Source organism: Pseudopodoces humilis, chromosome 5, assembly GCF_049639895.1.
Source record: "Pseudopodoces humilis isolate 2021_Gansu_Grassland_sample_001 chromosome 5, ASM4963989v1, whole genome shotgun sequence".
NCBI lineage: Eukaryota > Metazoa > Chordata > Aves > Passeriformes > Paridae > Pseudopodoces > Pseudopodoces humilis.
Genome location: NC_142204.1, coordinates 31852021 through 31868015, shown reverse-complemented (window position 1 = coordinate 31868015; position 15995 = coordinate 31852021). Strand labels below are relative to the sequence as shown.

The 15995-nt window shown below is 34.9% G+C and overlaps 1 protein-coding gene across 3 annotated transcripts in view; it reads right to left on the bottom strand.

The window, feature by feature from the left end:
• Positions 1-15995, bottom strand: part of CEP290 (centrosomal protein 290) — a 50232-nt gene that overhangs the window by 8943 nt on the left and 25294 nt on the right. For 2 of the 3 annotated variants that reach the window (XM_088054832.1, XM_088054833.1), the window contains exons 29-45: positions 15781-15932; positions 14687-14798; positions 13487-13942; positions 12274-12438; positions 11943-12050; positions 11730-11864; positions 10847-11110; positions 9641-9748; positions 8858-9048; positions 7985-8198; positions 5925-6062; positions 5613-5834; positions 4956-5072; positions 3328-3473; positions 2542-2697; positions 1821-1944; positions 611-1264 (exon numbers count right to left, since the gene is read on the bottom strand). In XM_088054832.1, coding sequence (XP_087910958.1) covers positions 611-1264; positions 1821-1944; positions 2542-2697; positions 3328-3473; positions 4956-5072; positions 5613-5834; positions 5925-6062; positions 7985-8198; positions 8858-9048; positions 9641-9748; positions 10847-11110; positions 11730-11864; positions 11943-12050; positions 12274-12438; positions 13487-13942; positions 14687-14798; positions 15781-15932 — 3462 coding nt within the window. The remainder of the gene's footprint in view (positions 1-610; positions 1265-1820; positions 1945-2541; positions 2698-3327; positions 3474-4955; positions 5073-5612; positions 5835-5924; positions 6063-7984; positions 8199-8857; positions 9049-9640; positions 9749-10846; positions 11111-11729; positions 11865-11942; positions 12051-12273; positions 12439-13486; positions 13943-14686; positions 14799-15780; positions 15933-15995) is intronic. The other variant, XM_014248952.2, reaches the window with a different exon arrangement.

The window sequence follows — 15995 nt, the reverse complement described above, 5'->3', positions numbered from 1 at the left end:
GTCAAATGGATCAGAGAGCAAGCCAGGAACAGTAGTATGTCATTCCCATTTAATCTGTTAGTTCCCAAAATCCTAAGTTTTTATCCATGGAGGGTAGTGATTTCAACTACACAAAGATGGCTCTGCATACTTTATAATGCCAACTGAAATCACAGCAATACAATAAATTTACTCTGACTAGTAAAAAGAAAAACCTTTTAATAATTTAATAATCAGTATTTTTTACTTATGTAATTTGGGAATTAACTGTATGATTCATTACTTTATCGCTAATTGGAGGAATCAAGTATTTGCTTCTTTAAAGCCTTTTTTTTTCTTGGTGTAAATAATAACAGATCATAAATCTCTTAAAGAATGAAGGATATCAGTTAGCTCCATGTATCTTGGGATAGTCTCTGGATCAAAATTTTAGAATTGACAGTAGCTTACTTGTGAGCTGACATGCATGCCTATCCTGAAAGTATAAGGTTTGCTTTCTGGACCACTTGGTAAGTACTCTAATATCCCTGCAGACCATGCACAGGAAAGCACTGCTTAATCAAGATCAAACTATTCTATTTCTAAATTATTTGTACTGAAGAAATGCTAGAGGGTCACTACAGTATCAAACCTCGGGCATTTCACAAAATTCTGGGATAGTTTCAACCCCTTCTGTACAGCCTCGGCCATTTTCCTGTTTATTCTCTGCAGTGTGTTGATTCATTTCATTATTCATATTTATATTCTCTGCTTCACAGTCATTAGCTTGATTAGGAGGTTCCCCTGAATCAGACTGATTGCAGCTCATTTTATCAGCATCAGGCTCTTCTACACATTCCTCTTCATCCACATTTGATTGCTTGAAGATTTCTTGCTTCCTCTCTTCTTCTTCTTCGCATTTCTCATTAACTTTTCCATTTTCAGGTTGGGTTATATTTTCTTCTTTTTCACCGCAGTCCTCTTTACCAGCTTCAGCTATAATTTTGGTTTTCAGTCTTTCCCTGGAAACATCTGTGTCCTCACATTTCTCACTATCTTCAGGGTGCTGTTCAAGAGACACTTCTCTGCTTACATCTGCAGCAGCCTCCTGGCCTTCATTATGCATGATGCATGTTTGCATGCCTGTGTCCCCATCTACTTCACAGCCATCAGTAACTCTATTATTAGTCTGATGTTTGATTTCATTCCTATTTGAAATAGATTTCTTGTGAAGGAATTTCAGATACTTTTGTTTACTGACACTGATAGGAACAGACTTGGTCAGTTCAGTTTGGTCACATGTACTCTGAGTCAAGTTGAAGATAGAGTGAAGCATGAAAGAAAAGCAGAACACAGTAAAAGAAAACAGAAAACAGAAAGGAAACTAGAACCTACTGTTAAGTCTATTCTTGAAAGATTAAGAAAACATAAAAATGCAAAATTTGCAATATAATCAACCTTGTAAAAATCGAAGCACAACAAAAATACCTAATGTAATTGAAATGAAGCTTAGTATTTCCCCAAACTCTGTGCGTCTTAAATTTTTAATCAATATATAATATAGTAGTAGTCTCTCAGCTGCAGACTCATATTTAAAAATATATTTTCCTTCTTTCTCTGCATATGCTAGGATGCTGAATATTCCAGCTTCTACCTGTAGGACACAGAAACCTGAGGACTTTGGGGATTTGGGGGTTTTGGTTTGTTGGGTTTTTTAAAAAGCACCAAAAGATGAGTATTTCATATCCTGTTGTAGAATACTGTCGTTCAAATAAAACCAGCTAAGTGACAGAATACCAAATAGAAAACAAATACTTTTCATAAATAGTATTCTAGATAATATGGTTACATTATTAACTTACCAAGGGTCTCAAAAATGTCTCTTTTGAACATTGTCTCTGCAATGCATGAAGCTTTTCCTGGAGGCATTGATTTTTGAAGTGTAAATCTTCTACAACAGAGTCTCGTGGGATTGCTTGCAGTGTTCTACATCAACAAATGAATCAAGCCAAAACAAACAAATGGCTATTAATGCAGAAAAACATCCCTGAAGGTAAAAGCACCGTGAAATTCTCGATTTCTACACTGGATTTTCCCAGTATTTCTAAGCTAGTTATTCTAAATCAATGTTGGTCATATTTCAGCTAATCCCAATGAATGGAAGATACTTGCTTTAGCAAAAGGAATCGGCTCTTTTCAGATGTGTACAATTTCTATTACTCAGGTACATTATCCACTGTGATAGTGGATACACTGGTTAAGAATACATTTCCTAGCTGCACTTAGCAGTTCCAGTAACTTTCACCAACTCTAAACTGCTGTTAAAATTTTTCACAATAGGAGCCATATGTTTTTCATATTATTTAGCTTTTTAGAATAATGAACCAATGCTACATAGTCTCTGAACATGCACAACTACTCCCAAATACTTTTAAGTTAGTTCATCACAGACTCTAAGTTAAATTCCTGTTTCTGTTTTTTCTTCTTGAAGTATAATTTGCCTGTTGGAGACTATCTCATTCCATATATTTTTTTACTAATTTATATTTCTCACTTTTTATATTCTTTTAAAAAGCATCTCACCTCATGTGTGCAACTTCATTTTCTAACTCTAGATTCCGTTTTCTTAGTTCTTCCACTTCTTTTTCAGTTTCTGTGGCTCTTACTCCAACAACACGGTCAACAGTGACACCAGTAGTTTTCAGTCTCTTCTGTAGAGCAACTTTCTCTTTTTCAGTCCTGCAACATCCAGTTAATTTACATTTTAAAGTTTATTTGCTAACTTGTTTCTTGAGGAGGGAATACTTTCTGTCTTAAAGAATCCACATTTGCGTTTCATCTGCTCACTGAACCAAACCCCCTTTTTCTGTTTAATAAGGTTACTGTATAGACATTAAAGCCTTACCAAAATCCCAAAACAGGATATGGACATATGGTTGTTTCCTGAAAAGGCTTCAAACTCATAATCCTAGAATTGTCATTACTGCAGTAACACTACAAGTATCCAGTCCTAGCAACCTGATTAAGTAACATCATCATGAGAAACAGCCTGTCTTCATAAAGCTGTTATTTGCTTTATGAGAATAATAGAATGCTACACCAGGAAGCATAATAAAGGACTTAAATTAATTTTATCTCGAGACACTTTCTTCTGATAAAGGTAGTTGGCTTCCATAAGGGAAAGGATACTAGAGGAGTTAGTAGCCTGCTGCTTGAAAATTAACTAAACCTTTTAGTCTCAACAGCAACGTCAAATTCTCGCTATCAATCTTATAAACATAACAAACTGCAATAATTACTATATGTCAAACATATCTGGATTTCCCTTATGTCGTAATTTTGAAGCTGAATCAATTAAAAACAACTCACTTTGTATAAATTTCTTTCAATGTATTCAACTGTTTAGATAAAGCATCTGCTTCTTTTTCCTTTTCCCTTAGTTTGTTCCGCAATCCTTCCATTTTGATTTGCCATTTTTTACCTTCATCCCATCTAATTATTTCCTCCCTGGAGGTCTGTGAAGAACATAAATAGATTATGTATTTCCCTTTGATTTCTTCTCTTAATGCAAAACAAGCAAACACATTTAAAAACTAAGAATGATATATCCTTCATTTATCAATTTAAACCAGGAAGCCATAGCAGGCATATATTATTTGTCATAGCTAAGTAGCAGTTTCTTCACATTTTTTCTCAAGTTCACTTTCCAACTTCTTAATTTTTTTCTTAAGCACATCCATCAGATTTTTTCATCAGCTTTGCTCTAAAAAATTCAGCTGGATACACTGCTATGATTGGTGTATAAAGCTAATGCAGTTGATTGCTCCTACCAAATTCTTCCTTAGCATTTAATATTCATTTTACAAATAAAAGGAGTGAAGCATTTTATGAAATTAGAGGTGCTAGTGCAATGTGTCCTTTTACTTCAAATTACAAGATTTAAGACAAAGTAGGTTTTTCATATGGTAATTTACAACAGATCTGTCTTCTACAACTCACCAGGGACTTGCATGCCCCTGTTGCACAGCTTCTTTTCCTACAAGAAATGGAATCTCTACTTAGAGTTAATAACTCAGTAACTATAAATTATACATTGATTAAAACCTATAACTATAGGATCACAAGTGTGTACCGAAAAATCACAGTCATTATTCCTATAAAAAATTTTTGGTTTGGTTTAGGGTTTTTTTTGTTTATTTTTAGTTGGAATTTTTCTTTCTCTGGTTATTCCCTGTACTTAATTTTCTGTTTTTGTTCTAAACAGTTACTGCTATAAAGCAATGGAATGAAAGGAAAATCTTGGAGAACAGGAAAAATGCGTGCCAAGTGTGAGAAAAATACCTCTACACACAAAGCAACAGGCATTGAAAACATTTCAAATTAAATGAAAGCCTAAGTGCAGTCCTAGAATAGTAATAAACATCATACATAAATAGTTTGACTCTCATTATGCAAGTGTGCTATAATATTCCAGTACACTTTATAATTAATATGAGAAGCCACTAATTAGATAGTGACATAGTAACAAGCAGGAAACCAGGAAAACACTTAAAAATTAACACAACTGTAGTCACTCGGAACTTCTTGAATGTGGAGATCACAATTGTCAAGAATAATCACTTATAGAGATACCATCCCTTTTAAGATTCACTCTTTTGCTCCTCAGTATTTTGTGCTTTTACTATTGCATTGGTTTCACAAAAGCACATTTGGCAGAACTTATGTAATCAATTTCACCGCTACCTAAACAATCTTCATTTTCTAAGATTTTGTAGAATTAAACATCCATTACAAAAAGGCAGGAAAGCATTAATATATCAGTACAAAGTAACAAGAGCAGTAATAAAGTGCATGAGAAACATGAGAAGTTGCACCCATGAAACTACTTTTTTTCTGATCAAGTTTGGCTGGTACGTTTCAGAAGAAGTAGGGAGAGGTGAACAACCTTGGCCTCAGCTAATGAGCTCTTTCAAAGCCATGATATAAACAGCACATACCTTGTCTTCTCTTAGACCCTTCTTTTCTGTTTCTTCACACTTCTTCTCAAGTTCACTTTCCAACTTCTTAATTTTTTTCTGAAGCACATCTATCAGATTTTGTTCATCAGCTTTGCTCTGAAAAATTACAGAATTTTACAGCTTCAAGTTAAGTGACTACTGAGATTTTTTTCTCCAATCAAAAAACAAGGATTTTAATTCCAAATTGGCAAAACTAGTTTAAAACCTAAACGATATTTTAAAAATTGTCTTCAAATTATTATAGTATTGAAATGTAACTTTTCCCTCTGACCTGAATAATCAGCAGCAAGTAGCTGAATTTTAAAAAATAAATGGATGATTCTTCTGTAAATCCCTTACTTATCGTCTAAAAGGAGAAACAGGGACAGCCAGGAAGAAGACAAAATACCATTTTCCCAAGCCAAGAAAGTGGTTATTCAACTTCTCAGACTCTTACAAACATATTTCAAGAAGTACACAATTTTTTTTTAGCTGAGGCATAGAAACAAGCTAATAGCTTACATGTAACCCAACTGATGAGGAAAAAATAAACTTTTTAATCAAGTGCGAGATACTTATATTTTCATTCCCCCCAAACCAGCTCCTCTATACAGAAACTTGACCAAGATCAAACATAGTTTGAAAAGTCGCTTCTACCTGAATGCTACTGCTTAGCCTCCTAATCCGGTTCTTCAGTTCTTCATTTTCTTTTTCTATTTCATTTTTTTCCCTCGATATTTTAGAAAATGCTTTTTCTTTCTTCTGAAGCTCTTGGTTTAACTCATCCCTTTCATTAGACAATGAAGTTTCCTTGCTTTTACTTATTTTAAGGTTATCTGTAAGTTTTGTAATCTGATTATTCAATTCCTCTATCTGTGTCTAGAAGAAAACAAAAAAGTCAGCAAAGGCCTGAAATCAGGTTGATCAACAATACAAAAAAGCAATACAATGACATTACCTAGTACTCACCGTAAGCCCCTTTGTTTCTCTGTCAACAATCTCTTGGACATTCATATATGCCTCTTTTTGTGATGCAGCAGAAATAATTTGCTGTTCAGCATTGGCAGTCATTTCTGCTCGGAGTTCTAGAAGTGCTTTACTCAAAGCCTGAAAATAATTAATTCAATTTTTTTTATAAGTGAAGATGCTGCTACAAAACAAGTGTCGTGGTTTAACATAGCTTGGTTTTTAGTTAAAGAGAAACATCTGTCAGTTATGGAAGTGATTCTCGGAGAGGACTGCTACCAGCTTTCTCTGGACTTTACAGAGCTAATTAGCTGAATAGTGACACATTGTTAAACCACTAAGAAAGCTGGACACACCTCTGTGAATAGCGCGTTTGAAAACGAATAAAGCCTGTAAAAAGCTCTCTTGTTTCTGGCCTTTGAACAGGTAACTGGGCACTGTCCAGGCCAGCCCCGCACAGATTGCGCGCCCCAGCCGGGCTCTGCTGTGGCCCTGGCCCCTGCCCGGGGGGCCCATGAGCCCCATCCCAGCGGAGCGGCTGGGGCTCCTTCCTAGTGGCACCCGGCCTTTTTTTGGCAGAGCCCACCGATCTCTTTTTTCCGGTGGCACCGCTGGGCCATCCCAAGGCCTGGAGTAACCATGCGGCCGGGACCGGCGCCGGGAGCGGCCTCGTGGCCGGTGCTGGAAGCAGCCCTGAGGCCGGGAGCGGCCACGGGGCCGGGACTGCTCGGCCGAAATCGCAGCGCCACGCGGCCACAGCTATCGTGGCATTGTTTGCAATGAACTTTGCTCAGCCGCTTTTAGCCAGCCATGCTGCGGAGAGAAGGACAAAAGTAGCGGCAGCAGCTTTTCTTTTCTTTTTCGGCATCCCGCATGAAGAGAATACCACGGGGTGGCACCAGCAGCCGGCACAACTCGCATGGTGTCGGCAGAGGCCTCACAACCAACAGAGGCACGGCCAGCGACATCCTCAATGCAGAGCCTGGATGAGATCAATCTTTTCAGCGCTGCAGAACTCTGTAAAAACTGTTTCAGTTGATATAAATTGAGAACAAATGAACCTATGAACACCAGTTCTTTCCTGAATGAGGAAAAAAGAAAGGGTGAAGACAAATAAAGCAACATGGGACACTGAGGTCAGTGAAGAAGGAGTCAAAGTCTACATGAGAAGAGATTGAGGAGATGCCCTAGTTTTGGGCTGAAATTCTTGTAAGGCTATGGTGAAGAGATAATTGATACATCAGACTCTTATTTCCCCCCTGTAACTCATAGAATGCATTGGGGGGATGTAGTATTCTAACCACAGCCATGAACCCATGCTGAAGTAGCTTGAACAGAAAAAGAAGAAAGAAATTAAGTACCTTGCCCCAGGGATAGAAGAAAAACTCTGTTCCTAGAGATAAAAGAACTTTTGTTTCTGTATTAGAACAGATCATTCTAAAGATTGCACCCCAATAAGCTGAAATGGCCCATGGTGGTAGTTGTGGGAAAGCTACCAAAACTGTGGGAGGGACTTTCACACTGCAAACAGATTTTCCTTTCCTGGGTGGCTGATTTGCTGTGACATTGAAGCCATGAGAGAACTGTTTCTTGTGAGAAGTCTCCATGGCATGGCAAGAGAGACTCTGCTCCCTAAGAGAACCGAAGAAAAACTATTTTTAAAGATGGTAAACTGACTGAAAGTCCCAGGTTTTGTCTTTTTATGTTGTCAGCAAGAAAGAAAAAAAAGTGTGGGGGGAGGAGAAGTGTTCTGAAGGGTAATTCTGATTTCTTATTATTTTTTTTAATTATGTTAATAAAGTTTTTATACCCTTTAAAGTTTGAGCCTGCTTTGCTCCTCCTCCTAATCCTTATCTCACAGCAGAAAATGAGTAAATAATTCTATTAGGTGCACTGGTATTTGTCCAGCACTAGACCCACTACAACAAGAAAAGGCATTTTTCTTTTACTTTGACATGTTACGCGGTTATATTGTACCTCCTGCTCAGTGATACAAAGAATTCTTAACCGTTAGGAAAGATTTAGTATTCAAGTGACATAGAGATTAATTTTTATTAACTAACTTTGTGCTGGTTCTCTTTTATGGCTAACTGGCTCTTCAGCTGTTCCACCAGGTTTTTCAGTGTTGCTGTGGGTGCTCTATTATTTGCTTCTTTTTGGACCTCTAGTTCAGCTTTAACATTTGCTAATTCCTTCTCCTTCTGAGATAATATGTTCCTCAGTTCATTTGCTTCTTCTTTAATTTGTTCCACATCAAGTATGTGCTTTTCTTGAAGCCTAATAAAAAAATAAGCATTAATAGGGTACAGTGTAATAATTAAGTTAGCAAACTCTAAATAAATCACAAAGGACACAATATTATATTTTTATTATTATTAGAGAAAAAGATACTTAGATTTGGAAACAGCAAAGAAAAACTGACTCAACAAAGGCAGCCCCCATATAATAAGAAAATTACTCATGAAAGTCAGCAAAATTACATTATAGCATTGTTCATTTCATTCCTGGATCTTACAGGTTAAGAAATCATCATATTTTTTCCTTTTAAACACGGGTTAAACTTTCATGAGTTTAAACTTGTTCAGCAGCAGACCCAAATGGATGTGTCATGAAAAGAAAAATGACTGAACACAAGCCAGCAAGTAATACAGTAAATTAAAAACAATGCTCTTTTTCACTAAAAGGCACAAAGCTAACAACTAAACAGCATTTTTTCAAGCCCCAGTATTAGCCCCAGTGAAGGACTACAGATTAAAAATAACTTACAATTTCCAACTGTACTAACACTTTTGAGATTTTTTTTCAGCTAGATCTTAAAATAAGCAAAAACACGTTAAATTTGATAGATCAGTCCTGTAGCAGCAATACATAATTGACTTGAACCATTTCAATTATGACTTACGTTAATAGTCATTATGTTAATGTTAAAAACTTACTGGGCTCTGATTATCTCAAATTCATTGATTTTCAATACAGTAATTTGTTTTTGTTTCTCCAAATCAGATGATGTTTTCTTTAATTTTCCAACAAGTGAGGCAAGAGAATGATCCTGTTCTGCTACAGTTTGCTCTAAGTGATGAAAATATTTGCTGTTGGAAAGGGACATAGAAGTCTTTTTCCCTAACTCCTGTAAAACACAACAAATGCAAGCGGTAAACATTTTCAACTTTAAGCAAAAGATAAGCATTACTGATGCATTTTTAACTCATTCCTAAATACAATCATTAATAGCTACCATTTATTTACTGAGATGTGATTTTTAGTTTACAGAGAAACAGGTCAGGCTGCTTTGAAAAGAGCTTTGGAGCTTTGTGCATCTAATGATCAACAGAATACAGCAGAATACCGGTTTCACCTTATCATAAAGTGCAAAGAGAAATTTTGAATTGAAATGGGTTAGCTTAATATACCCATACACTGAATGAGAAGAAGAGAAAGCAATATATAACCCATATATAACTCTCTTCCCTAGAATTCTCCATGAATTCAGATGATATGCAAAATGCCCATATATACTGATGTGGTAAATCTGGTTTTTTACACTTGACTTCTAATGCCTCTCATGTGAAATCTCTCAAAAACAATACAACAGTTATACATCAATGATATATATATATATCATCAGTTATTACTCCCTTTTGACTGCAAAACTGTTCTTTCCAGCAACAATATAAAAAATATAGGAACAACTTCACTAACTCTACAAATACACGACTCACCACAGCAGTCTCTTTGAATTTATTAAGGGAATTGTCAGTGTACAAATCTAACTTCTGGTGTAGTACTCTTATGTCTTCCTCATGCTTCTTTGCTATTTCCTCTTGTTCCTGTTAGTTCAAAATAAAACTGGTGATGTACACTATCACAGAAAGTCATGAAACGGCAGTGCCTTCAAGTTGCTTGTTCACTCATTGCTCAATATTACTCCCCAGCTTTTCCTCTAATTCTGTACATTTTTAAAATTTTTTTTTCTAGCTATAATCAATGTTTTTCTTCTTTTTTTTTTTCACACTATTGGGGAAAAAACATCAACTCTTGCAGTTTTAAGCTATGTAGCAAGTAGTATGGTGTAACAGCACAGAAGCTGGAGAACAAAACTGTTGGTGTTGGTCTTCACCAACTGTGACTTTCAGCATGGACAGTAATATCCATAACCAGGTACATTTCGAATTTATGTACTTTAGACTATAGTGTGATCCCATGGATGGAATGCTAGCACACAGAGCACAACAGGCTCATTTTAAAACTGTATCTTCTGGGTTTTTTTCCAAACAAAACCCCTTGATTTCTCCCAAAAGAAATACTACATGTGTTAACCAAAGAACACTAAGCAAAGATGATAGAAAATCTGCTTTGGAAATGTGCTTCGGCTCACGCTACAACTGATGCATGTTTGGTATTGAAATATCTCTTTGACAAAATGTTTATGCTTTAAAATACACTTTATGGATATAAAGAAAAAACAATACAAACTATGCTTAAATAATATAAAGTATGCTTAAACACACTGTTTATGCTTTTAAAAATGCTTTAGCTTAAAATATGATTTAAGAATATTATCCATAAGTGTATGTCTTTCTTGTACTTTCCAAATTCACTACCAGATGCAATCTGCTGCAAATACTGAAAATCCCAAAGAAATATACAAAATATACCGAGACCTTTTCAGCAGAATTTTAATTTTCTTCATGTCACACTACTTTAATTCCTGGATGGACATTATATTTATAACCTCTTGATTAAGCAAACCACTATTCTAAAGAGCTAAAAAATTCTATATGAATTTTCCACATATAATGTAATTCTCTCTGTTCTGTGTGAGATCAGAAACCTTTCTTTTTAGATTTCACTAGCAATGAGAAAACAAAGAGTCAACTAAAACAACTTGAAAATGGAAGAAATTTCAGGAAAAGAAGTTTAATTACCTCTCTTGCTTTAGCAAGCATATGTTGGTATCTTCTTAACACTTCCTCCTTTTGATTTAATCTTGCTTGCATATTTGCAATGGTTTGATGAGCAATTTTCATGGCATGATGGTACTCTGAGTCATCTTCTTGTTTGCTAAAGTCAGCCATTATTTTCTCTCCTGATATTGCAGGTAATCGAAGTCTTAATTCATTTATAACTTTGTCCCTTGATATAACATTTTGTTCAGCTTTCCACAGAGCAGTCTCCTTTTCTTTTAATTTCTACAACAAAAGGCAATTTCTGCATTTCCAGAATTCAAACACTGCAAAAAGATCTTATTTTTCAAGAAATGTAGCAGAAAGATTTATCTAAATGTACATATAAACACAAAACACTTTTGACTGGGTTCTGTCTATATGGGATGGAAATGATGACAATGTCCCAGAATATCATAACTGTGTCTTCATGTATTTGCTTGGCACAAGACACTTAAACAATTCATTTTGTCCTACCAAATGAAGAAGCTGGTGTTTTACAAATTATTTAAGAACCACAAAGTATCTTCTGTAGCAGAGTAGCAATTTAACAACCCAAGATAAAAGTATTTTGTAGCACTTACTAAATTTAACTAGGTATAGTCAACTGAATTTTGTACAGCAAGAGGCATCTTACCCTACTAAATGGATGAATAAAAACATTAGAAAACTCTCCTTCACGATTTGTTCCAATGGAAAAAATATTTCATTTTACTCATAGTTTGATTATATTAATTATATTTTCTGAGTGTTAAATATGTCCAAATGACATTTAAAAAAGGGTATTTTTCATGGAATAAAAAAGTAAAAGAGTATGGAAACACAAACTTCGTCACTTTAAATTATAATTTATACATTAAATTACCTCCTCCAGTGATCCGCAGGTTGCCCTAGTTTCCAGGATTGTTCGAATATGTTCCTGAATCTTTCTTAAAGCCAACTCAAGTTGTTGTGGGATTGGCAAAGCAGGATCTGGAACAGAGCCTGTAGCCTCTTCTAACTGTACAGAAAGATTAATATTCCTGTAATCTGACAGCTCTTAAAAACATGCTTATATGTGTACTCTTAGTGTATATACCTTTAAAGCTGTGCTAAGTATTTCAGTTTGTTGATGATCATACTGGTCTAACTGGCGCTGCAGTTCTACTTCTCTCTGGTCCCAAGCCATTTCCCTTTCTTCATGAAACTGTAATAAATGTTTGATAGAAGTAGTTTATTTATTGAAGGCAATGGGAATTTTATAGACAACTTAACTCAAAAAATAGTTCCCAAAAAGTAAAACACTCAAACAATCTATTAAAAAGGATTAGGAAACCAAGATATAAACAACTGTGTTAAAAAGTTGTTAGAAAATCACTTAGTAAAATAAGGAACAGGATATTTTTTCAATAGCATGCAGGAATACATACCTTGTTCTGCTGTACAATTTCTTCTTCCAGGTTGCTGATTGTACATTCATATTCAGAAATGATATTACGCAAATACTTCACCTCTTCCTTTTGCTTCACTAATTCTCGACTGAGTTTAAGTTCCTGCAGATGGAGTTCCTCCATTTTCATGTGCCATTCAATTACCTTGCAATGAATAATACACAGTATATTATAATTTACCATAGACCAACTAGATGCAGCTTCACTCTTTGGCTTTGAGGCAGGATGGAACTTCTCTAACTGGAAAACAGATATTTTGCTTTTTTAAGCTTCTTCACTTTTCTTCAGTGAGGAAGCATGACAAGAGTATGAAACTGCAAGAGAATGACTGATAAGTGCAGCAGCCAACTGGAGAGGCAACAGGTTTCCCTTACACTGACAAAAGTGCATTGGAAACAATTTTCAAATGATCCAAGTTATACCTTATGTATCTGTCTAGACTGAACAAAAAAAAATGCAAAAATTTTAGTTTGTATTTTCTAAAAGAGCAAGAGAATTCCAAACCATTAAAAACTGTAGGTATACAAAAAAATGCCCTTGTACTAAGAATAACAGACATGTCAAAATGCTCTAGAAAAGCATTTGAAAACTGACTTGAAACTAAAACATACCCAAAGCATTATAGCTATTGCTTATATGCAGACAACTTTGGTCACAACGGATATGATCATATCTTAGTGATCTTGAAGAGAAGCGAGAAAGCCTTCTTAAGATTTCAGGGTGACTTTGCTTACGGTTGCAAAACACGCTTAAGCAGAATTACATAAGCACAGCAGTATTTCTAATCATGCTGTCTAAATTACTGCCCCTGGATTTTTTTTAAAAAAGACATGGATGTGGAAGGATTTCAATGCAAACTCATGGAACAAAACTTCAGAATAGTACTCTGTATTTAATTTAATTTAATTAATTATTTAATTCAATTAAAAATTTAATACAATTTAATATAATTGCATTTATAGTTAGAATTTAGTCCCTATGTGCCTTAATTGTACACAAAAGAAGATAATTAATATATATAACTGCACTGACTTTTACAGAAAGCAAAGTATGATAGCTGTCATTCTACAAGTGTATTCTGAAATCAGTAAGTTTTACATTAAAACATATATTTAGAGAACAAACTAAGCTGAAACTTTATTTAAATGCAGTTCAGATAAGCAAAGCTATTCAAAGCTATAAAATCACAAACCTTTTGAGCTCCTTTTGTATCCTTCAATGCACTTACTAATTCTTCTAAACTTTTCAGTTTCAACTCCAGCTCTAATGCTTTGTTTTCTGCATTTCGACGCTCCTGCTGGGCATGCTGAACTTCTTCCAAGATCTTCAGTTTGTCATTCTGTAGCTGAATCATTGTTTTAGAGAATTTTTCTTGTTGTGCTAAAGGCAGAGCACCACTAAACTGTCGCCGCAAAGACTGAACCGTCTGTTGTAGATGTTTGGCTCTATTTCTTCCTTCAAGTCGGGCAAAATATAAGGCTTGATCTCTCTCATCAAGTTTCTGCTCTAAACGTAGATTATGGATCTCCATCTTCTGTAGTTTCAATTTAAACTTCTCCAATTTGCCCACAGCAACAGACTCACTACCTTGAAGGGCTATGATATCTTGATGCAGTTTTGCAATAATTGCTTTTTCATCTGACTGTGCCTAAGAACAAAATTGATAGAACAAATTTATTTTTCATTTTAACGCAGAATATGTTAACACAGTTTATACGTATATATAAACAAACTACATTTTATATATATTAATTATATATTGCATGTATTTTATTCCACAGAGAAGAGTAAGAATCAGCCTCTAACAGGCTTTTAATTTTTCCACTGTTGTTTCTACAGCCACATTTTAGAAGTACACCTTTTCAGACACTGATCTTCAAAATAGTCTCTTTCCAAAATACCAGAAACTGAGGAAAAACTGTGTAAGTAAATTTAGAAGATATGGTAATGTAAAAGTTGACACAAGTGTTGGATTTAAGGTCTCAAACCTCTCTATAATGTGAAACCAAATTATTTTAGCTAATAACAAAACAAAATAGGAAACCTATTGCAGATCTTCAATATTTACAATTTCTTGCCTTGAAAAAAATTGATCAGACTTTCCTCACCATGAGTTTTTCCTTGACCATGAGCTATTAAAGATACAGGAATGAATACTACGTAATCAACACAGAAAAAGGTCAGGACCCGTAATAGCTTCACAGCTAGAAATGAATAAGTGGAGAAGATATACAGAAATTTTGAAAAGGTATGGGCACTACAAGGACTAGCTTGCTAAGATTCTTCTGAAACACTTCTGCAATTTTCAAATTCATTGCAAAATTATTTCATTTCCTCTCATTCCAGGGAAAAAAGAATCAGAACTGAAATTTTAATAAAGGCTGAATTTTACCTGATAATCTAAAATTTGCATTCTAAGATATTCCACTTCTTTATCTCTGTATTGCTGGCGTGCCTCCAGAACTTCAACTTGTTTTTGTGCTACATCAGACAGTTCTCTTAACCTTCCAGGGAAAACAAGAGTATTGTGTCACTTGGAACCACTGAATAACTTATTATGTTTTTTTACATTGAAGATACTAAGCAAAGATAGTTAATATGTTTCCTCATATCAAAACATTTGTACTTCACTCTTTTCAGCACACTCTACTGTTTAGAATTCTGGTTAAGAAAATTCTTCTGTATTGCCTCTCAACTTTATCACAGGACATTTTCCTATGTATTATACAGAAGTTTGCTAGCAGTAACCTACTTCCACAAAACAATGCCATGTTTTTTTTACCTAAGCATCTCTGTCCTCTCTTTCTCTCCTACTTCATGATATAAATACTCACTATTTTCTAAGTGCTCAAAATGTTTAATTCTCAATTCTATTCTCTGCTTCTGCAAATCTAATAACTTATTTGCAGTGCCAAAATTCACTGCAAGTATCCCTATAGATTTTGCTGGTTTAGGCATATAATAGGATTACATTAATTACTTGAAGACAAATGTTCATATCAACATATCTAAAAAGCTCAGTTTTCCAATTTATGCAAAGTTAATCTCTTCTAAGCAAATGGAAAACCTCCCTCCTACTGTATCTTAATGTTTGAGATATGAGTCTTTCAAAGAAAAATCTGCTTTCCAATTAGTTCTATGAGATTTTCATACACAGAACGGGAGTTGTGGCACAGAAACAAAACCAACCCTAATTAGTGTAAAAATACTACTGTAAGTATCTAATTGCACAGTTACCCTATTTATCCAGGCCAGTACTTAATTCCTTGTTCAAATTAAAATGAAACAAATTGCATTCTTTATAGTCAGGAGTTAAATGCTTCATTTTCAATACCAAGTTTGGCATGCATATATGCTAAAAAAAACAGGTATTGAAAATTGGATGTTAGTGATACACAAGTAGTGTATTATGTAAGACAAGTATGCCTGAATTTTCACACATTTCTGAATATACAGAATTCAAAACTTATAACTTCAAAGACTTACTTTGATACTTCAATCTTGAGCTCCATCTCACGCTTCTCTAGGTCCATAATTTGTCGTCTATCTGCATCACTTACTACCTTACTTACACTCTTTGACAGTTCATCTCTTAAATCTTGTTCCACTTTCTGTGCCTCAAGATTGATTTTGGTGAGCTTAAAAAAATCAAAACCACAAATAAACAAACAAAATGGTATTGTCAGCACATAGCCGCTCAA